At 39.3% G+C, this 22,907-nt stretch overlaps 1 protein-coding gene across 1 annotated transcript; it reads left to right on the top strand.

Moving 5' to 3' along the window:
* Positions 1 to 1,286: 1,286 nt before the first annotated feature.
* LOC127944584 (splicing factor U2AF 65 kDa subunit-like) lies at positions 1,287 to 22,065 on the top strand. The gene is made up of 11 exons (XM_052540631.1): positions 1,287 to 1,552; positions 11,108 to 11,282; positions 11,461 to 11,564; positions 12,118 to 12,269; positions 12,527 to 12,643; positions 13,041 to 13,179; positions 13,405 to 13,484; positions 16,658 to 16,780; positions 16,870 to 16,956; positions 17,114 to 17,356; positions 18,571 to 22,065. Exons 1-11 carry the CDS (start codon positions 1,504 to 1,506, stop codon positions 18,700 to 18,702), a joined length of 1,401 nt encoding a protein of 466 aa, XP_052396591.1. The 5' UTR covers positions 1,287 to 1,503; the 3' UTR covers positions 18,703 to 22,065.
* Positions 22,066 to 22,907: the final 842 nt, after the last annotated feature.

Raw genomic sequence — 22,907 nt, 5'->3', positions numbered from 1 at the left:
GTTGTTGAGTTTCTGGAAGTAAAGCGTAAAATGGCTTGAGTCTTTAAACTGAGACTGAAACTGAATATAAACTGAGCAAGCCCCAATTAATTACCCATATTATGTGTATAAAAGCTAAAACTCTGACCTAATATTAATTGGAGACCAACTGGAAGAAAATCCACAATCTGATGTGTCTACATTTTTACATATCACATCACTAGACTTTTCACCAAAACACCAGCAAGCAGTTTCAACCATGTGACCCTCTTCCTGTCTTTAAGGGAGGCAGTCTCACCACTCCTGATGAATTATACTGGGAAAATTAGTTGTGATTAAACAAATATTACTGGAGTTTGTTTTACAACAAACATACTATTTCACTGTTTCTATCTCAGATTTTCACTTTTAATTCAACGTGTTACTTGCTGTTTCTTTTAAATTAATTGTGAAATTTACTTGCCATTTCTGAATGAAAATAAAAATCGAAAGTAAATCCTACAATCAATTTTCACCTTTTATTTTCTTTCATTGTAGATGTTCTTAAGTATAAGTTCTGAATTAATTGGAAGAAAACGTGTAGCAGTCAGCTTTGTTTAAATAAATAAGTAAAATTTTTTTTCTCCTAATGCAATCGATTGTAAGAAGTTTTTTTTTTCTTTTTCTTTTTTTTAGATGGGGAAGGGGGGGGGGGGTATCTAATAATTATAATGTTATACAGTATGATTGAAAGTTGAGTTTGGCAGATGCAGTTGAGGTATTTGGTGATTTTGCAGCCTCTTGTATTTGTATATAAGCAATTGGAAAATTACATTTAGCCAGAAATAAAGAATACTATGATGTTGTAGATATTTGAAGCACCTGGTTTTTTTTTTTTCTTTCATTCTTTTTTAATATAGCAAAAATGTTTACTGTCTTTTACTACTGACATTTTTTAAGGTATTCTAATTGGGTTTAAAAAGTAATTTTTTGGCTTTTATGTATCCTTAGATTTAGCTTGACTATTATAAATAGAGGGTGTTATGCAACCATTAATAGTAATTAGATCATATTTATTTATGTTTAACTGAGGTCTAAACCTCTGGAAAACAGTTTATGCGATTAATTGGTATGTGAACATTAGAAGCATGTCCATATATGAGTTCTCTCCGTAATTTTTAAATCTCAGTTTGTGTAATTAAACAGCTATAATTATTTGTTTCTTCCTGCTTCGAAGTAACAAAAGTGTAAACCAATCGCAAGACGCGTACCCGCTTGTCTCTGTAACTGACAGCAGTCTCGGCCAATTAGAATCACCGCTCTACACGCCCACAGCTTAGACCCGCCCACACGCCAGACCTGCAGCAGAGAGAAGATTCTCTGTCTCCTACCGAAAGGGATTGATTTCCTAAACAAACACGTTTTCTTCACATGGTGCCACCGCGTCACCGTTATCAGATGAGAAAGCGGAAGCCACTCTATATCAGCGGCTGTGTTTATTAGTTATTACTGCTCATAAGAGCGCCTGCTCCGTCAGGTCTGATCATGTCTGATTTCGAGGAGTTCGAGAAACAGCTGAACGAGAATCGACAAGGTACGGTAAACACATCCGCGGTGTTCATGTGCTGTTATTGGTCAGTTTATAAAACAGCATGTCCCTCATGCACATAAAACAACGACTTTGATGAATAATGAGTATATGATGCGAACTGTCTTAATACAGGCATTTTTATAAAAACCACACAAATACAGCCACTTTATATATAGATATAATATTTGAGCTGTTTGCAGTGTTGTCATCAAAATGTAAATTTTGCATTTACATAATAAAATACTCATTTAAGACTAAATAATACATTTATTCGCCTAGCCCTAATTTACAATATTTCACACACATTTAAAGCTTTTACAGCGGCCTGAAAAAGTGAATATGAATTTAAATGCATAGTTGACAAAATACCAAAGCAAGTGTCATCCATGTCAAATACTACAGGATATCCTTTCTTCACTTTTCAAGATCATTTTCGCTCAAGGACTATTAATCAGCTGGTGTTTGGGTGATTTCTATTGGAAGTATGCCTTCAGTTCAGTGCAGATTGGAATAAGAATTCTTCAAACAATGTAATAATAATGTAATAACTACATTGATTGTTATGGGAAGTGTTCCGGCTGACCTAATAATTGCAGCCTAACAGTCTTTTACCACCATCTACCTTCCACTGCCTAAAAACAGCAATGCAGCCTGCCTCAGTGACTTCCGACCTGTTCCACTGATATCATCACAAGTTACTGTACATTCAGACTTTCATACCAGACACCTCAGATCTTCTTCAGTTTGCATATAGACCAAAAAGGTCAACAGAGGATGCCATCATCACCACAATACACACTGTCCTCACAGACCTGGAAAACAAGGACAGCTATGCTCAAATGCTGTATATAGATTATAGCTCAGCATTCAACCCAGTGGCTTACCAAAAAGCTTTAAATCCTTGGTGTGCCACCCACCCTCTGCAGCTGGTTTCAGGACTTTATAACAGGCAGACCACAGACAGTTAGAATTGGGAATCGCTCATCCAAAACCATAATTATAAACACTGGAACTTTGTAGGGCTGAGTGTTTAGCCCCATGATCTACACACTCTTCACCCACAACTGTGTAGCTTCCCAGAAAACACCAGCATCATCAAATTAGCTGATGATACGGCAGTCATTGGACTGATAATGGGAGGTGATGAGTCAGCATATGGTACAGAAGTGGCCGACTTAGTGACTTGGTGTCAAGAAAACAAGTTCTCCCTAAGTGTCAACAAAACTAAAGCGATGATTGTTGATCTAAGGTGGAGGAAGGAGAAGCACTCAGCACTGTGCATTGGTGGGATAGCGGTGGCGGGAGTGAGCAGTTTCAGATTCCTGGATGTTCCCATCGCTGACGATCTTAACTGTTCTCCCAATATTAAAGAATTTTTGAAGAGGCTAAGGAAATTTGGCATAACAGGACAGATCCTCAACAGGTTTCCAATCAGGAGCCTCCTAGATGCTACAGGAGTTTTAAAGCCATAACATCAAGATTGAGAAACATCTTCTGTCCTCAGGCCATTAGGTTGGTTAAAGACTGCCATCCACTGCCTCTCACAGCAGACACAGACTACCCCCCAATCCCTTTGTATTGAGTACTTTTGAGGTTTTTGTCCTTGTATTCATGTCTTTGGCTGCTAGAGGTTTTGCAGATCAATAATTTAATTGAATAGTGTAACAGAGTGTTTCCTAAACTCTTGAATCTTTGATTTATAGAAATTTGATAGTGTATTATGTGTATGCCAGGTTAAAGAGATGAGTCTTAAGTGTGTCTGCCTCCCGAACAACATTAGGTAGACTAGGTTTAGGAGCTAAATAGGAAAAGGATCTGCCTCCTGCAGTTGATTTTGATATTGCCAGAGTTTTGAAATCGCATCAGACGTGAAGTACTATACTGCAATAAGAGCTCCCTCAGGTATTGAGGAGCTAAACCATTCAGGGCTTTATAAGCAATTAGAAAATGTTTAAATCTACAGTCATGGCCAGAAGTTTTGGATTAATTGTGTAGAGTGATCAGATGCATTTTAAACAATTGCTATAAGCTTCATTGCCCCCCAAAAATGAACTTTTCACACAAAAAAAAAGAAAAGAAAAAAAATCACAGTTTCTTTGATCCTGACACAAAATGACCAGCTAACATTAATTGACTAATCATACCAGCAGCACATGTGAAAGTGTGAATATATATCATATTATATTGTAAAAGCAGACTAATAAAAAGGAGGGAAGGAGCGCTTCCAATCATTTTGTTCTTGTTAGCAATGGTTACGTCCAAAGAAACACATGCAGCCATCATCGCTTTGCATCAAAATGACCTCAAATGCAAGGAAATAGCTACCAAGAATATTGCATCTGAAAGAACTATTAATCGGATCATCAAGAACTTCAAGGAGGGAGGTTTGACTGCAGTGAAGAAGTCTTTAGGACGTCCAAGAGTATCCAGCAAGTGTCAGGATCATCATTTCCTGAGGAGTCATCTACAGAATCGTGTCACCAACAGTGTTTGCTTAGTATTAGAAGCAGGTTGCTGTGAGAGCCTCTGCATGCACATTGAGGCAAAACTTTTGGAAAATGGCCTGATGTCAAGAAGGGCCATAAAATAGCCACTTCTCTCCAAGAAAAACGTCAGGCACAGACTGAAATTCTGCAGAAAATCCATGAATTGGACAGCAGAAGACTGGTGCAAATTATTTTCTCTGAAGAAGCTCCCTTCCGACTGTTTGGGACATCTGGGAAATTGATTGTTCAGAGAAGAAAAGGTGAACACTACCATGAGTCCTGTGTTGTGTCAACAGTTAGATCATCCATGTTTGGGGTTGTCAGGGATTGGTAAGGGAGGAACTCAAGTGCAGACAGGATTCTCAACACAAAAGGGTTTATTTACAAAAAGGGAAAACAAAAACCCACGAGGGGGAAAACAAGGACTAGGGCAGATACAAAAATAACTAAACAGGACTGATTAGACAAGATAAACAAAGACTCAAAACTAGAGAACACTAACTACAAGTAAACACTCACGGTTATACAGGACACAATATCTCAAAGGGGTTACCAGGGTATAATCACAGGTGAGGAACAATCACAAATCACAATGAACCAACGCAAGACAGAGCACACTAGGAGATCTAAATAGGGGGAACAATTAAGACACGACAGGTGACACAGATAGGACAATCACGACAAGACTAGGATAACAAGGGGGGGCAGGGCAAGGGAATGAGACAACACAAGCACATGGCCCAAAGACAAGGCCATGTGCTTGAACACAAAACACGGGTCTGCCATGATCCTGCCTCAAGACTAGGAAAAATCAAGGACACGAGGGCAGGATCATGACAGGGGTTGCTTTTCAACCAAGAGAGTGGGCTCTCTCATAATTCTTCCCCAAAACATTGCTATGAATAAAGAATGGTATCAAAACTTCTTTCAATGATCCATGAGCAATTTGGTGCTGATCCGTGCATTTTCCAGCATGATGGAGCACCGTGTCACAAAGCAAGAGTGATAAAGAAGTTGTTCAAAGATCATTGCATTTAAATTTTGGATCCATGGCCAGGAAACTCCCCAGATCTAAATCTCATAGAGAACCTGTGATCAGTCCTTAAAATGTGAAAGGACAAGCAGAAGCCCACAAACTGTGATCAACTGAGCGAACTAATAAGGCAAGAATGGATCGCCATCAGTCAGGATTTGGCCTGAGTATCATTCAATCAATCAATCACCTTTATTTATATAGTGCTTTAAACAAAATACATTGCGCCAAAGCACTGAACAACATTCATTTGGAAAACAGTGTCTCAATAATGCAAAATGATAGTTAAAGGCAGTTCATCATTTAATTCAGTTATATCATCTCTGTTCAGTTGAAATAGTGTCTGTTTTAATTTGCAATCAAGTCAATGATATCGCTGTAGATGAAGTGACCCCAACTAAGCAAGCCAGAGGCGACAGCGGCAAGGAACCGAAACTCCATCGGTGACAGAATGGAGAAAAAAACCTTGGGAGAAACCAGGCTCAGTTGGGGGGCCAGTTCTCCTCTGACCAGACGAAACCAGTAGTTCAATTCCAGGCTGCAGCAAAGTCAGATTGTGCAGAAGAATCATCGGTTTCCTGTGGTCTTGTCCTGGTGCTCCTCTGAGACAAGGTCTTTGCAGGGGATCTGTATCTGGGGCTCTAGTTGTCCTGGTCTCCGCTGTCTTTCAGGGCAGTAGAGGTCCTTTCTAGGTGCTGATCCACCATCTGGTCTGGAATCTGGATACAGACTGGATCTGGTGGCCACGGTGACCTCGGAACAAGAGAGAAACAGACAAATATTAGCGTAGATGCCATTCTTCTAATGATGTAGAAAGTATGGTGTTATGTGAAGTGTTCCGGTTCCAGTTTACCTAATTAATGCAGCCTAAAAATCCTTTAACGGATTTGGATATTAAAAGCATATTAGTATGTTATGTGTATGCCAGGTTAAAGAGATGGGTCTTTAATCTAGATTTAAACTGCAAGAGTGTGTCTGCCTCTCGAACAATGTTAGGTAGGTTATTCCAGAGTTTAGGCGCCAAATAGGAAAAGGATCTGCCGCCCGCAGTTGATTTTGATATTCTAGGTATTATCAAATTGCCTGAGTTTTGAGAACGTAGCGGACGTAGAGGAGTATAATGTAAAAGGAGCTCATTCAAATACTGAGGTGCTAAACCATTCAGGGCTTTATAAGTAATAAGCAATATTTTAAAATCTATACGATGTTTGATAGGGAGCCAGTGCAGCGATGACAGGACCGGGCTAATATGGTCATACTTCCTGGTTCTAGTAAGAACTCTTGCTGCTGCATTTTGGACTAGCTGTAGTTTGTTTACCAAGCGTGCAGAACAACCACCCAATAAAGCATTACAATAGTCTAACCTTGAAGTCATAAATGCATGGATTAACATTTCTGCATTTGACATTGAGAGCATAGGCCGTAATTTAGATATATTTTTTAGATGGAAAAATGCAGTTTTACAAATGCTAGAAACGTGGCTTTCTAAGGAAAGGTTGCGATCAAGTAGCACACCTAGGTTCCTAACTGATGACGAAGAATTGACAGAGCAACCATCAAGTCTTAGACAGTGTTCTAGGTTATTACAAGTAGAGTTTTTAGGCCCTATGATTAACACCTCTGTTTTTTCTGAATTTAGCAGTAAGAAATTACTCGTCATCCAATTTTTTATATCGACTATGCATTCCATTAGTTTTTCAAATTGGTGTGTTACACCGGGCTGCGAGGAAATATAGAGCTGCGTATCATCAGCATAACAGTGAAAGCTAACACCATGTTTCCTGATGATATCTCCCAAGGGTAACATATAAAGCGTGAAGAGTAGCGGCCCTAGAACTGAGCCTTGAGGTACTCCATACTGCACTTGTGATCGATATGATACATCTTCATTCACTGCTACAAACTGATGGCGGTCATATAAGTACGATTTAAACCATGCTAATGCACTTCCATTAATGCCAACGAAGTGTTCAAGTCTATGCAAAAGAATGTTGTGGTCAATTGTGTCAAACGCAGCACTAAGATCCAATAAAACTAATAGAGAGATACACCCACGATCAGATGATAAGAGCAGATCATTTGTAACTCTAAGGAGAGCAGTTTCAGTACTATGATACGGTCTAAATCCTGACTGGAAATCCTCACATATACCATTTTTCTCTAAGAAGGAATATAATTGTGAGGATACCACCTTTTCTAGTATCTTGGACAGAAAAGGGAGATTCGAGATTGGTCTATAATTAACTAGTTCTCTGGGGTCAAGTTGTGGCTTTTTTTATGAGAGGCTTAATAACAGCCAGTTTGAAGGTTTTGGGGACATATCCTAATGACAATGAGGAATTAATAATAGTCAGAAGAGGACCTTTGACTTCTGGAAGCACCTCTTTTAAGAGCTTAGATGGTATAGGGTCTAACATACATGTTGTAAGTTTAGATGATTTAACAAGTTTATACAATTCTTCCTCTCCTATAGTAGAGAATGAGTGGAACTGTTCCTCAGGGGGTCTATAGTGCACTGTCTGATGTGATACTGTAGCTGACGGCTGAATGGTTGCAATTTTATCTCTAATAGTATCGATTTTAGAAGTAAAGTAGTTCATAAAGTCATTACTGCTGTGGTGTTGGGAAATGTCAACACTTGTTGAGGCTTTATTTTTCGTTAATTTAGCCACTGTATTGAATAAATACCTGGGGTTATGTTTGTTTTCTTCTAAAAGAGAAGAAAAGTAATCAGATCTAGCAGTTTTTAATGCTTTTCTGTAGGATATGCTACTTTCCCGCCAAGCAATACGAAATACCTCTAGTTTTGTTTTCCTCCAGCTGCGCTCCATTTTTCGGGCTGCTCTCTTTAGGGTGCGAGTATGCTCATTATACCATGGTGTCAAACTGTTTTCCTTAACCTTTCTTAAGCGTAAAGGAGCAACTGTATTTAAAGTGCTAGAAAAGAGAGAGTCCATAGTTTCTGTTACATCATCAAGTTGTTCTGAGGTTTTGGATATGCTAAGGAATTCGGATACATCAGGAAGATAACTTAAAAAGCAGTCTTTTGTGGTAGAAGTGATGGTTCTTCGATACTTGTAACAAGAAGTAGAATTTACAATTTTGGCTATATGAAGTTTACACAGAACTAAATAATGATCTGAGATATCATCACTTGGCTGAATAATTTCAACACTATCAACATCAATTCCATGTGACAGTATTAAATCTAGAGTATGATTTCGACAATGAGTAGGTCCTGAAACGTGTTGTCTAACACCAATAGAGTTCAGAATGTCTATAAATGCTGATCCCAATGCATCTTTTTCATTATCGACATGGATATTAAAATCACCAACTATTAAGACTTTATCTGCAGCCAGAACTAACTCGGATGTAAAATCACCAAACTCTTTAATAAAGTCTGTATGGTGCCCTGGTGGCCTGTATACAGTAGCCAGTACAAACATAACAGGGGATTTATCATTAACATTGGTTTCTCTGGATAATGTTATATGAAGCACCATTACTTCAAACGAGTTATACTTGAAGCCTGCCCTCTGAGAAATCCTGAAAACGTTATTATAAATTGAAGCAACTCCTCCCCCTTTGCCTTTTAGACGCGGCTCGTGTTTATAACAATAATCTTGGGGGGTGGACTCATTTAAAATAATGTATTCATCAGGTTTTAGCCAGGTTTCTGTCAAGCAGAGCACATCTATATTATGATCAGTTATCATATTATTTACAAAAAGTGTTTTCGTAGAAATGGATCTGATATTCAATAAGCCAATCTTTATCATTTGTTTATCCATATTGCATTTGTTTTTTATTTGTTGAACCTCAATTAAATTGTTAACCTTAACTTGGTTTGGACGTTTTTTGTATTTTCTAGTTCGTGGAACAGACACAGTCTCTATAGTGTGATATCTAGGTGAAAGAGTCTCTATGTGCTGAGAATTAACTGACCTCTGTGACGGGAGGCAGCTAGCAGACGGTCGGTTTAGCCAGTCTGTCTGCTTCCTGACCTGGGCCCCAGTTAGTCAAGTATAAACACTAAGACTATTTGCCATATTTCTAGACAGAAGAGTGGCGCCACCCCAGGAGGGATGAAGACCATCTCTTTTAAACAGGTCAGGTCTGCCCCAAAAGCTCGTCCAATTGTCTATGAAACCTATGTTATTCTGTGGGCACCACTTAGACATCCAGCCATTGAGTGATGACAATCTGCTATGCATCTCGTCACCACGGTAAGCAGGGAGGGGACCAGAGCATATTACAGTGTCTGACATCGTGCTTGCAAGTTCACACACCTCTTTAAAGTTATTTTTAGTGATCTCCGACTGGCGAAGTCGAACATCATTAGCGCCGGCATGAATAACAATCTTACTGTATTTACGTTTAGCATTAGCCAGCACTTTTAAATTTGCCAAGATGTCAGGCGCTCTGGCTCCCGGTAAACATTTGACTATGGTGGCTGGTGTCTCTATATTCACGTTCCGTACAATAGAATCACCAATAACTAGAGCACTTTCATCAGGTTTCTCAGTGGGTGCATCACTGAGTGGGGAGAACCTGTTTAATGTTTGGATCGGAACAGAAGAGCGGTGTTTTGACCCACGACTACGCTGCCTCACCGTCACCCAGTTGCCCTGCTGCAGGGGCTCTGCTGGAACCGGACAATGTACAGGAATCCCTGAGCTAGACGCATCCAAAGCCGTATCTAGAGCCCTAACATTCTTACTGTCCTCAATTAAAGTTTGGATGCGTGTCTCTAATTCTGAAATCTTCTCTGTCAGCCTAACTATTTCCCTGCATTTATCACATGTGAATCCCTCATCAGCGACAGAGATAGATAAACTGTACATGTGGCAAGAGGTGCAAATAACAATTGTAGGAGAAGCCATTACTCACCGTGCTTGATGAAATATTCTTACTGCGGTTGTTTGATGAACTTGTGGAAAACTGCAGCGTGAGAGAGGAGAGGAGAGGAGAGGAGAAAAGAAAACGCTAATGACAAGCTAACGAGTGCTAACGCTTTGCAGGTGTGCTGCAGTCACGGAAGAGTGAACGATCAAAGTTAATCTGATAAGATTGATCGGTAATATCAGAAATATGGTGTGAATTAAGTTATATTTTACAATTAAAAAAAAAACAAACAAACAAACAGACAGTGATAGTAGGAAAGATTATAGAGAAAAAATCTAAAATAAAAACAGCTACATGGAGCTATGATTAGCTACAGAAGGCCAACAGGAAGTAGAGAAAACACTGTCCAACACTGTCCAACAGCGACACCAACAGGCCAAAAAAAGGGAACTCATCATTAGCATAACAGTGAAATATTACCATGTTTCTTGATGATATCATTCAGGTGTAACATGTAGAGGGTAAAAAGCAAAGGTCCTAGTACTGAGCCTTGTGGAACACCATCGATATGCTACCTCATAAGTTACTGCTACGAATTGATGATGGTCAGATAAGAAACATTTGAAATATTCCATTAAAACATTCCAACACATTAGAGAAACCAACCTTTTCCAAGCTTCGAATCAATTAAACCATATCCTGTGCCCTCAAGCATTGGGCCTGGTGTGGCTGCACCAGTTGCAATGTAAGGACAACCCTGGTCAGAAATGTGTAAATGCAATAAAAACTCAGGGCAAAACACGCAAATAAATTGCAAATGTTTTATTTAAATTATAATATATAATTTAAATATATATTTTGATATTTTGATAGTGCTCTGAAGCACTGGTTTGAAAATAGCCGCACAAAGCAGTGCTTTAAAGGCACACAGCATTAACAACAGCCCAGAACACCCTAGTAAGTACAGCACAGTTCAGAAGACCCTAGCAACTTCATGGCAGCATCCTGGCAACAAACATCAACCCTATGATTGTGCTGGTGATTTTTGCACAGGGATAGATCTAGTTATTTTATTTCAAGATCTGAAAACATGGCATAATTCTGCATAGATATTAAACAGAATTATTTGGAAGTATATTTTGGCATTTAATAATGTGCTTTTGACTTCAATATGAAATATTATTCATGCAGAGAGAGAACGGGAGAGGCATAAAAGGAGGAGTCATAGTAGCTCTGCTGGCCACAGTAAGAAGCAGCGCAGCTGGAGCAAAGACAGAAGCAGTCGCAGCAGAGGAAAGTGCAGCCGCAGTCGAGAGCGTAAGAGCCGTGACCACAGGAGCAGCTCTAGAGATCATAAGAAACACAGGTGACTGTAGACAACACACAACAACAGACTGCCATCGTACATAACAACTACCACAGCACTTACTTATCCTTACCGTTTCTGTTGTTTGTTGCCTAAAAAAGACTAATGAATACGGTGCCATCTGCTGTTGAAGACATTTGCGGCATCTTCTCCAGGCTCTGATTTTTTTTTTTCTCAGCTATTCTCCACGTCGAACAAGGAAGAAAAAGATGTGCAAGTATTGGGATGTTCCCCCTCCAGGCTTTGAGCACATCACTCCAATGCAGTACAAAGCCATGCAAGGTACAGTATGAGTAATTCAATATCACAGTAACAGTCTTGTCACACATACACACACACACACACACACACACACACAAACAGAAAAATTAATGAAAAATTAAACTGATACATTTACAAGTATATCTCAAACTTAAAATCAGTTCAAGTATATTTTATTTGTGTGTGTATACACATTTTAAGGGTTGGGTCAGTCTACCACTTTATTTTGTTTTCAAGTAATTTTGTGGGAAGTCGTGGCCTAATGGTTAGAGAGTTTGACTCCTAACCCAAAGGTTGTGGGTTTGAGTCTCGGGCCGGGAATACCATGACTGAGGTGCCCTTGAGCAAGGCACTGAACCCTGTGTGACGCAACATAGACGCATATTAAGTTTAGTTTATGTTAAAGCTGTATAATCAAAATGGATGGACATTACATGCAACTCAAATACATGCACCAAATTTTGGCCTAAATATAGTTTTAGTGTAAATAATATCATCCATCTATCCTTCATAATAATATATATATATATACTGTTGGTGAACAGTTCTTTCATTTGTTGTGTTTGTGCTGTAGCTGCTGGGCAGATCCCCAGCATTGCTCTGTTGGCTGCGTCCACTAATGTTGGTTTGGCAGTCGCTCCCACACAAGTGCCCATCGTTGGCAGTCAGATGACCAGGCAAGCGCGTCGTCTGTATGTTGGCAACATCCCGTTCGGCGTCACTGAGGTAAGTGTTCCAGAATAGTGTTCCTCTAAGCATGTTGTTTATACAGCTCAGTTCTCATCCTCTTGTGCATGATAAATCAGCTATTACATCTGAAAGTTAGACATGAAAACATCTATTTGTTTTTCAGATTTGTAATAACTAACATACTTTGTTTGCTTTTCTGTACCCAGTAATATTGTCATGATGCAAAGAGTACACTACAATGATAGTGAAAGATGTTTCTCTGGGAATGCACTGCCTTTTCCTTTGTGTCTTAGGAGTCCATGGCTGAATTCTTCAATACCCAAATGAGACTTGCAGGGCTGTCTCAAGCTCCAAGCAGTCCTGTGCTCGCAGTGCAGATCAACCAGGACAAGAACTTTGCTTTCTTAGAGGTGAGATGCAGATTTCACTCACTTAATGCAACATTAAACACATCTGACAAAAACAGACTGCACCTGTTTCTATGCATAACAGCCTGCGACTCGAATATATTACTCTATAATAGCAATAATAAAGTTAGACTTTAATATAGGTAAAGTCTCATGAATTTCCAGTTTAAATTGGTCCATAACTTTACTTCCAATTTGCATAGCAAATAACTAATGTAATTCATAGGCCTAATGGCATGAAAATATCTCTTCATTTCATTATTCTAACTGAAGCTTCTTCTTAAGAGAGGTTCGAAGCCGCCACTGAGAGGCGTTTTGGTGATGCACAGTAAAACATTTTCATTTAATGAGGCTGGGTTACTCAGAGCTACTCCTGACTGAAGCGGTCTGCCTTCCCTAGTTTCGATCAGTGGATGAAACCACTCAGGCCATGGCATTTGACGGCATTATCTTTCAAGGACAGTCGCTGAAGATCAGACGTCCACATGACTACCGCCCTCTGCCCGGCATTTCTGAGCAGCCTGCTTTTCATGTCCCAGGTCAAGACTCCTATCACGCTCTGCTTCTTTAGATGTCTGTTTTAGATCACTTGAGTATTAAACCTTATAGAGCTTTCAAAAGTGCTCTGACTTTGGCTTCATGTGTGTATGTTTGGGGGTGGGATCACCTGCCTGTATTACTTATACATTATTAATGCAGTTATTTTATGTATTCATTTGTGGTTTTTACAGGGCACTTAAAATCCTGATGTCTTTTGTCTTCAGGTGTCGTGTCCACAGTTGTACCAGACTCCCCTCATAAACTCTTCATTGGAGGTCTGCCAAATTATCTCAGTGATGATCAGGTACGATTGAACTTGCTTATCAAGGAATGAATTAATTATTGAGACAAGTTAACAGCCAACTATTTGGGTTTTAGAACACATGTATCAATATGTTTCCATGTGTCTTACATCTTTAGTCACAAATCTTTCCTTAGCCAACGATATCCTGATCCTAAACGTAAACAGGTTGGAAGTAACAAATATTTGAAAAACAAGCTTTTTCCTAAACATTGTATCATCAAGACATGCATCATTTATCACCTATGGTCTGTGGTTGTCTACACTATAGCAAGAGTAAACTATTTTCCTGCTGCCCATTCAAAATTATGTCTATTTTTTTTATGTGGATATAGTACATATAACTTTATTGCCATACAGACAGCCTGTAGCTGAAATCCTTCTAGTCTAACTCATCATCAGCCTTGACACTTTTCAATCTGATTGTTAGTTCATTTGTGATTTTCACATTTTAAGACAACATTAACATTTAGGCTATGTGCACACTGCAAGCTGATTTAAATTGTATGCTAAAATCCATTCCAAATCATTTTCTATAACAAAAGTGTAGCCATATACCAAGTTATTGTAAGGTTGTAACTTTGCCCAGTTTTTATTGTTAAATAAAACCAAAAATAAATAAATTTATCATTAAAATGAAGCTGAAATAAAATAAAATGTGAATATTAGATGGAGATGGAAAAAGTCTTGGTTACCTATGTAATGTAAAATGTTGCTAACTGACAGATATGGTACAATTAATGCCTGAGCACATATAACATCTGTCCCCTAAAAAGTTGAAATAATGTCCAGGTGTTGTATTAATTTAAAATGTTGAGTTAGATTTAAAAAATTGCATGAATGCTGACTTGACTGTTCACACTGATGGACAAATTTGGAACTGAATATGTCTGTTATGGAGAGTGATTTGGGCCACAATGTGCTGCAGTGTGAACAAAGCTGGTCAGATGCCTGATAGGATGTGTGATCAGTTTTAAAAGTAATGCATTACTTATTAGTAACTTGTAATGCGTTACCCCCAACACTGTGCATAATTACAGCAATGGGTGTAGATGCAGTACAGATGCAAAAGTTTCTTGTTTCTATTGCAGACAGTACCGAGGGGGTTTGGTAATGGTGCACCTCAGTGATCTAATTTGAATGTAGCTAACTAACTTAATCAATTGGAGCTGAATGTACCCTGGTATTCATTTCTTTCATATTCTCATATATTTTCTTTCTTGCAGTCACTGTTACTGCTTTGAAACTCACAGCTCTTTCATTTTTTGTTCCCCCACTTTGTCCCCCAGCTAGGGGCCTGTAAGATCGTTAAGTCTGCGCTCATAATTTGTTCAGTAGTTCTGATCTACTGCTGCCATGCCAACATGTAACACAAGGCAAGTAAGACATTGCGTTCCTCACACGGAGACTCCTCCTGTCAGCAGGGACCCTCCCCTCGCTGTCCTTTCTCTTCCTTCACTCTTTCGGAGCGCGAGCATCACTAAAGGGGCTCTGGGGAACCGGGATGGTGAATGGGAAATGTTTGGAAAGTCAGATCTGCAGTAAGAATATAACAGAGGGGGAAGTGACCTAGGAGACCCACTGTAGGGCTCATATTGCACTGAAGTTTGGAAAAAAAATAGCTTTTTTGAAACTTTGTTTTTGAAATATGTTTCTACCTTTGCATGCAAAGAAAGGGCCTTTCATTAAGCACTTCTCTTACATTATTTTAGTATGTGGCTGTTATGAGGTGGGTCACACTAGACTTTGAAACCACCTTATTTTTCACTGTAATGTATGAGATATTACATCACGCTCTGTGACGTGTTTTCTTAAACACATAAATTCAACAACATAATTAAAAATATATAATAATACTAAATCCAATATGTAAAAATATACAATCTGCTCCACTATCGTAACACTGAAAACCTGCAGCTTTAAGGTTTCATTCTTTTCTTTCAGCTAAGAGCTTGCGCTGACATATTCTTTTGGTCACACGTCTTCACAGGACACAAATATGCATGTTTGTAAAAACTTTGAAACACAGCAAAACACAAAACTTCAAACTGTTTCCAGTGTCTCGTATTGGCATGAATGGAAGTCAGTGGAATGAAAAGTGTAGTGTGATGCCCCTTTAGAAACACAGCTCTACTTCTATTGAATAAACAGTGAGCATAAGTCATTTTCATCTTTACGTATGTTAACTTAGTGATTATTGTAATGTTGAGATGGACTGGAGTGAAGACCATTAGAATCGTACCCTTCTTCATTCAGAAAAAGAAGGGAACATCAAACTAATAATGTTTTATATTATTTATCCTGGTGAATGGATGTACTGCGGGTGTAGAGCACAACAGCTGACTTCAGCAGCTTGGCTCTGTTTTATATTCATTTCAAAACCCCTATCCAAACTGTGAATAAAATTAATTACAGAAAGCAAGCAGAGAGTGTACCCAGGTGACTTCATGACTTCAGTCTAGCACGAGTTCTGCTCTCTCGCAAAAACTCCCATTATAACCACTGAAGCTGATTTCTGATTTCTTTTGACACCTTATCAAGAATTTGGGAGGCATTTTGTTCCATTTGGTGGCATTTTTTTCTTGAACCTGTTACATTTCAAGTCTCCAACCCTGATTACAACTTTTGAAACCTAAAAGTATTTGTACAAATGTATAAGACTTTGTACATGAGGTCTACATGAGCGAATAAACTGCTTGTCCCTTGAAGTCCTTTAATATAAGTATAAAATATAATGGATTTTAGTTCAAGTTCTGTCATCATTTCCTCCCCCTCAAGTTGTGATGAACCTGTATTAGTTTCTTTCTTCTGCTAGACACAACAGAAGAATGGTAGCCATGTGACTTCCATATAGTACGGGGGGAAATGTAATGGAAGTCAGTGGCCTGATTACCAACATTCTTCAAAATATCTTACAAAAGATCATACAGGTTCCTCACAACTTAAGGGTGTGTAAATGAGTCCATTTTCATTTGCTATTCTTTTAGGTTTGTGTAAATAGTTTAGTGTGATTATGCAGTGTCTAGTCTTTATTCCTCAGTGAATGAGAAGCAGCTGTTGTGCTCTATCGGTCCTGTGGTCTAGTTCAGCCCCGTCCTGGGTTTATTGGACAGGTAGGGTTTGAGCTGCAGCTGCTGTGGTGTTAACATGCCTGTGCGTCCTCCACTGTTGTGCAGGTTAAAGAGCTCCTGACGTCATTTGGCCCTCTCAAAGCCTTCAACCTTGTGAAAGACAGTGCCACATCACTGTCCAAAGGCTATGCTTTCTGTGAATATGTGGATATCAGCGTCACTGACCAAGTAAGTGAATTTAGGTTCAAGTATTAAAGGAACACATAGATGCATGTATTTTGTGAGATTCACCCAGATAGTTGTACCATTTTGCTCAGGCGGTAGCTGGATTACATGGCATGCAGCTGGGTGATAAAAAGCTCATTGTCCAACGGGCAAGTGTGGGAGCCAAGAACACCAATCCTGTAAGTGCCAGTCCCAGTCCTTCGACACAGTTCAGCCAAGCAGTTACGGCAAAAATCAAGACATTCATGAAGAATGCATTGCTGATTACTTATATGCCCAGCTTCAAGCTATTGATTGAGTTAGAGGTCCAGTCTTTCATGCTGTGTTTCCATGCAGACCGCTGTTGTAGAGACGCCCGTCATGCTTCAGGTGCCAGGGCTGCAGAGGGTGCAGAACTCAGGCCTGCCGACGGAGGTGCTGTGTCTGCTGAACATGGTCATGCCGGAGGAGCTGCTGGACGATGAGGACTACGAGGAGATCCTGGAGGACATCCGGGAGGAGTGCTGCAAGTACGGCACCGTGCGCTCCATCGAGATCCCCAGGCCTGTGGATGGTGTGGAGGTGCCAGGCTGCGGGAAGGTCAGTGTCTGTAGCTGCAGGGAGGAGCAGCACTTTAACTTAAAGAGTCGGAAATAAATGCCTTCAGGGATGAAATGTTGAAGAACCTTTAGCAAGCTCTTTTCCAATGATATCGTCAAACATCCTCCCTATTTTACCTCGTGAATAATAAAAAAATGATGACGGAAGGCTCAGACAGCATCACCAATCTGTTAGCTTGTGCCTAAACCATTCAGAAACTGATTACCAAACACTAATACTGAAACAATAACAAAATAAAATGCACCACAATTTTAACAACTTTTATTAGCAACAAATAGGAGTTTTATAAAAAAGTTCAAATTGACCCACAACAGTCAACCAGAGTTGAATAAACATAACCATCCATATTATAAAAGTTATTGCAAAGCAATAGGGCCAAATAAAAACAAATTCTTTCCAGTCTTCTTTCCAATATTTTTTAAAAGAAAACCAAATAAATATACCTGAATCAATTAAATAAATAAAAATAAACACAGTGCGAATTGGAACTAATGACAAGTGGCATCAAATCTAGTCAAGTTCGCTAGAAAAAACAGCATGCATCATTGATATCAAACCTACTGTAATGCATTTATTTGATTATTTTAGATACAGAAAATTGGCTGGTTTAGCCATTAGTGAGCATGACAGCATCTGTATTTATTTTTCTTTCATTAGATGTAAAAGAGCGATCCAGATGTTCTACCGTTTTGTGTTTTACAAAACACACACACTTTTGGAACAGTTTGAACTGTGACACAATTTTCATTTTGAGAGAAGTAGTATTTTTATTTTATTTCTTTAATTAGCATTTAAAGTAAATAGCCTCGGCTAAACATTAAACCATAAATACCATAAATAAAATAAATGTTAACTGAAATAAAAAATTATTATAATAATAAAAACTTACACTTATTTTGTTTTTAGCTAGTTTCTAAGGCAGTATGTCTCATTTTAATTTTGTTTAACTTGATGTAATAAAATATAACCTATATAGACATAAATAATAATAATGAAAAAACACAGTAAAACTACTAAAACTAGCTCAAATAATAATAAAAAGAAAATACTAATTATTAATACAAACTTTAGTAGTTTCTCAATTATTAAAGTAACACTGTCTGCTTATTTAACCTAGATAATGACTTGTTTTAAGCAGAACTCTAAAGTTTGGCTAATAATGTTGGAATTTAATTTTTGTATCTTTGTTGCAGATATTCGTAGAGTACGTGTCTGCTGCAGAATGCCAGAAGGCCATGCAGGCACTGACAGGACGCAAGTTTGCTAACCGTGTGGTGGTCACGAAATACTACGATCCAGACATGTATCACAGGCATGAGTTCTGAGGGAAGATACTCTTCATCTAAAGAGAAACAGAGAGAGCTGCCTGTGCCATCGGAGTGTGAAGTTTCAATAAGCTCTATGAAAATGTACACATTGTCCTCTACTTCCACTTATCAATTTATTTTCCATATTGAAATACAAAGGATTAGATGTTACTAGCCACGTAGGAGATATTTTTAGAGATCTAGTACAATGAAACAGTGTCAAATGATTTCTTCCATGTTAAGGGGTACATGCAGTGATTTACACTAATGATGTGACCTGAAGTTGGTCTTTTTTAAAATAAGACTTGGTAATTTCCAGAAGCAAGCAGGTAATGTGATGTGATGTGATGCAGGCATGTTCCTCTGTATCCATGTGAACCTCCTGCAGTTCGTTCACAAACCCTTTTTGAGAAACCCTTGCATACTGTAATGTATAATACACTTCATTGAATAGATTTTCTTTTGAGTTAGGACAATGTAATATAAATGTAATCAAAAAGTCATCCGAATAATTTACCTTATATTTGCAAATCCAATAGATTTCAAACTACTCTTTCTGTCATGTAATTTGTATACCATTATAGGTCCCACTTTATATTATGTCCCTAATACCGGTGTACTTGCTTAGTAACTATATGTGTCCATAAAAGTAGCATATAACCACAGTGTAAGTACACAGTGGTACATAGTATATTCAGCTGTAATGCTTCAGTGTAACTACACATATGTAACAACCCACTGAATGGTATGTGTAAGTACAAATGTGTAAAAGGAAATTGGTAACAGCCCTTTTAAATAATGAAATTACAAATATGTAACCAGACTAACAGCAATTTTTGTTAAAGAATGTGTTACACTTAATATTAGATTTATAATGTAATTAATCCGATGTTACACAGCAGCGGCCAGTAAGTTAGGCTTTGTATATAAATTGTGGTTGGTGTCCAGAATGTTACACTTTATATTAAGTGAACAGTTCCTGGGGAGTTATCATGTAAGTACACTGGTATTACAGTGGTGCGCCAACTCCAACTCGAGATCCAACTCCTTCTACTTTATGTTACCCTTAACCTATACATCTCCACCCCCAGGATCCCATTTCCACCCCTAAACCTACCCATCTCCACCCCCCCCCCCCCCCGTATCCTATTTCCACCATAACCCTACCTATCTCCAACACCTGGATCCAGTTTTTCAACCCTGAACCTACCCATTTCCACCCCCTGGATCCCATTTCCAACCTAAACCTACGCATCTCCACACTCTGGATCCCATTTCCAGCCTAAACCTACCCATCTCCACCCCCTGGATCCCATTTCCAACCTAACCCTACCCATCTCCACCCCCCAAATCCCATTTCCACCCTAAACCTACCAATCTCAACCCCCCAGGACACCCTTTCAACCCTAACCCTACCAATCTCCACCCCCCAGATTCCATTTCCAACCTAAACCTCTGCATCTCCACATTCTGGATCCCATTTACAGCCTAAACCTACCCATCTCCACCCCCTGGATCCCATTTCCACCCTAACCCTACCAATCTCCACCCCCCAAATCCCATTTCCAACCTAAACCTACCCATCTCCACCCCTCGGGACACCCTTTCAACCCTAACCCTACCCATCACCTACCCCCGGATCCCATTTCCACCTTAACCCTAACCAACTCCACCCACCAGATCCAATTTCCACCCAAATCCTACCCATCTCCACCCACCAGATACCATTTCCACCCTAACCCTACCCATCTCCACCTCCTGGATCCCAATTCCACCCTAACCCTACCCATCTCCACCCCCCAAATCCCATTTCCACCCCTAAACCTACCCATCACAACCCCCCGGGAAACCCTTTCAACCCTAACCCTACCCATCTCCACCCCCCGGATCCCATTTCCAACCTAAATCTAAACCTATGCATCTCCACCCCCTGGATCCCATTTCCAACCTAAACCTATGCATCTCCACATCCTGGATCCCATTTCCACCCTAACCCTACCCATCACCTACCCCCGGATCCCATTTCCACCTTAACCCTAACCAACTCCACCCACCAGATCCAATTTCCACCCAAATCCTACCCATCTCCACCCACCAGATACCATTTCCACCCTAACCCTACCCATCTCCACCTCCTGGATCCCAATTCCACCCTAACCCTATCCATCTCCACCCCCCAAATCCCATTTCCACCCCTAAACCTACCCATCACAACCCCCCGGGAAACCCTTTCAACCCTAACCCTACCCATCTCCACCCCCCGGATCCCATTTCCAACCTAAATCTAAACCTATGCATCTCCACCCCCTGGATCCCATTTCCAACCTAAACCTATGCATCTCCACATCCTGGATCCCATTTCCACCCTAACCCTACCCATCTCCACCCCCTGGATCCCATTTCCACCATAACCCTACCCAACTCCACCCACCAGATCCAATTTCCACCCAAATCCTACCCATCTCCACCCACCAGATACCATTTCCACCCGAACCCTACCCATCTCCACCCCCTGGATCCCATTTCCACCCTAACCCTACCCATCTCCACCCCCCAAATCCCATTTCCAACCTAAACCTATGCATCTCCACCCCCTGGATCCCATTTCCACCATAACCCTACCCATCTCCACCCCCTGGATCCCATTTTTACCCTAAACTTAAACATCTCCAGCCCCAGGTTCGAATGGTTCCAGTTATTCTTATACATATTGTTGTTACAAAAATGTACTTATATAATTTTTGTTACACGAGTACTTAGTGAAGTGAAAAAAAGTGTTGTTACCAATTTCCTGTTACACAGGTATTAGGGACACTAAATATAAAGTGGGACCCAGAAATATTACTTGACACCTGAAAACACCTTGTCATGTTGTTCTTAGTTAGAGCAAAAAAATGTCAGAAATTAATGCTCAGATTAGATATTGTTTTGTGTCCTTATAAAAATCTGTGTAACCAGTGTTCGAAATTTACGATGATATTGAAGTGAACAACATTGAAAATATCATTCACAGAGACTTCTATTTAACTCTGACACATTACATGCTTTTGAAAATAGACAGTGACTGAGATTCATTATGACGAAGCTTCTGCTTCATACCAGTGACAGCCTATTCATGTTTTTATGAGGATCATTCTCACCAAATATGTCGCGTTGTATTTCATAAAGTAAATAAATTGTTTTTGCATTGCAGTTTTTATTACTGAATGTGTTTTTTTTCTTTGCAGTTCTCATTATTCTCAGTGGTGATTCTCAGAGTCCCACTACTATATTACAGTACTTTTTTTATAAATAGATTATTGTATTTCTTTGCACATTATGCTGAGAATGCTGTTTTTTTTTATTCAAAGGCAATGATAATTGAGGGTGAAAATGTGCTATCACGAAAATGTCACAATAGCAAAAAAAAAATCTAAATTTAATGCATGTATAATGTATTTGTTGATTTTATTTTTGGGCTAAAACATTATCCTGATTGGTAGTTTTGAAATGCTGCTTATAGATGCAGTATATTAATGCTGAATATTTGTACGTGTACATGTGTTTCCTCTGTATATACTTACAGTTTGAAGGAAATTTTCAGTCATGTTTCAAGATATTTCAAAACAGCATTGGGTGCTTCGGACAGCTGCTCCTGCCAGAATGTATTTGTTCTCGTTGGTAAGCTGCAAAAAGGCTAGTATTTCTTCAAAGATGTCAGAACAGATTCAATCTGACAAGAAGACACAGCCTGTTTCTCCCTGTCACGAAGAAAGCAAAAGCCCTGGCAGAAGTACTTACAGCATCTGTAAAAAGATGATCTTACACAGCAGAAGTTCTGTTCCAAGTTTTCTCTCTCATTTCTCATTCTTAAGAAACCAATGTATCAGATGATGACTTATACATACTCCTCATTTCACGTTCACCTAAAATGTGCTTAAATAATTCAGTTTCTATGGCTAGTGCTGCCTTGTTTTCAATAAATGACATGATTTGTAGTGCCGTCAGTTACTCTGTTGTCCTTACAGGATGTTTCTAATCCTGCTCCAATCACATATTTGACAAACGGAGTGAAATATTGTGGGACTGGACTAAATATCTGCAGTGTTGCAAGGCTAATCACCCAATGACATCAAGAGCTGGAACTAACAGCAGTATAATGAATGTTATTCTATACAGATATTGAAATAATACCAACAGTGAGTGAGTGCTTGCTCACACAGGACTTTCATAGAGAGCCAATG

This window comes from Carassius gibelio, chromosome A3, assembly GCF_023724105.1.
Source record: "Carassius gibelio isolate Cgi1373 ecotype wild population from Czech Republic chromosome A3, carGib1.2-hapl.c, whole genome shotgun sequence".
NCBI lineage: Eukaryota > Metazoa > Chordata > Actinopteri > Cypriniformes > Cyprinidae > Carassius > Carassius gibelio.
The sequence above is the reverse complement of the archived record's forward strand: the minus strand, read 5'-3'. Positions and strand labels throughout refer to the sequence as shown.

What these genes read in the sequence shown, in the direction of transcription:
- LOC127944584 (XM_052540631.1), top strand. Translation starts at nt 1,504, where the DNA reads ATGTCTGATTTCGAGGAGTTCGAGAAACAGCTGAACGAGAATCGACAA. An exon ending in GCTGAACGAGAATCGACAAG is followed by an intron (nt 1,553 to 11,107) that starts GTACGGTAAACA and finishes TTATTCATGCAG; the next exon opens with AGAGAGAACGGGAGAGGCAT. An exon ending in ATATCAGCGTCACTGACCAA is followed by an intron (nt 16,781 to 16,869) that starts GTAAGTGAATTT and finishes CATTTTGCTCAG; the next exon opens with GCGGTAGCTGGATTACATGG.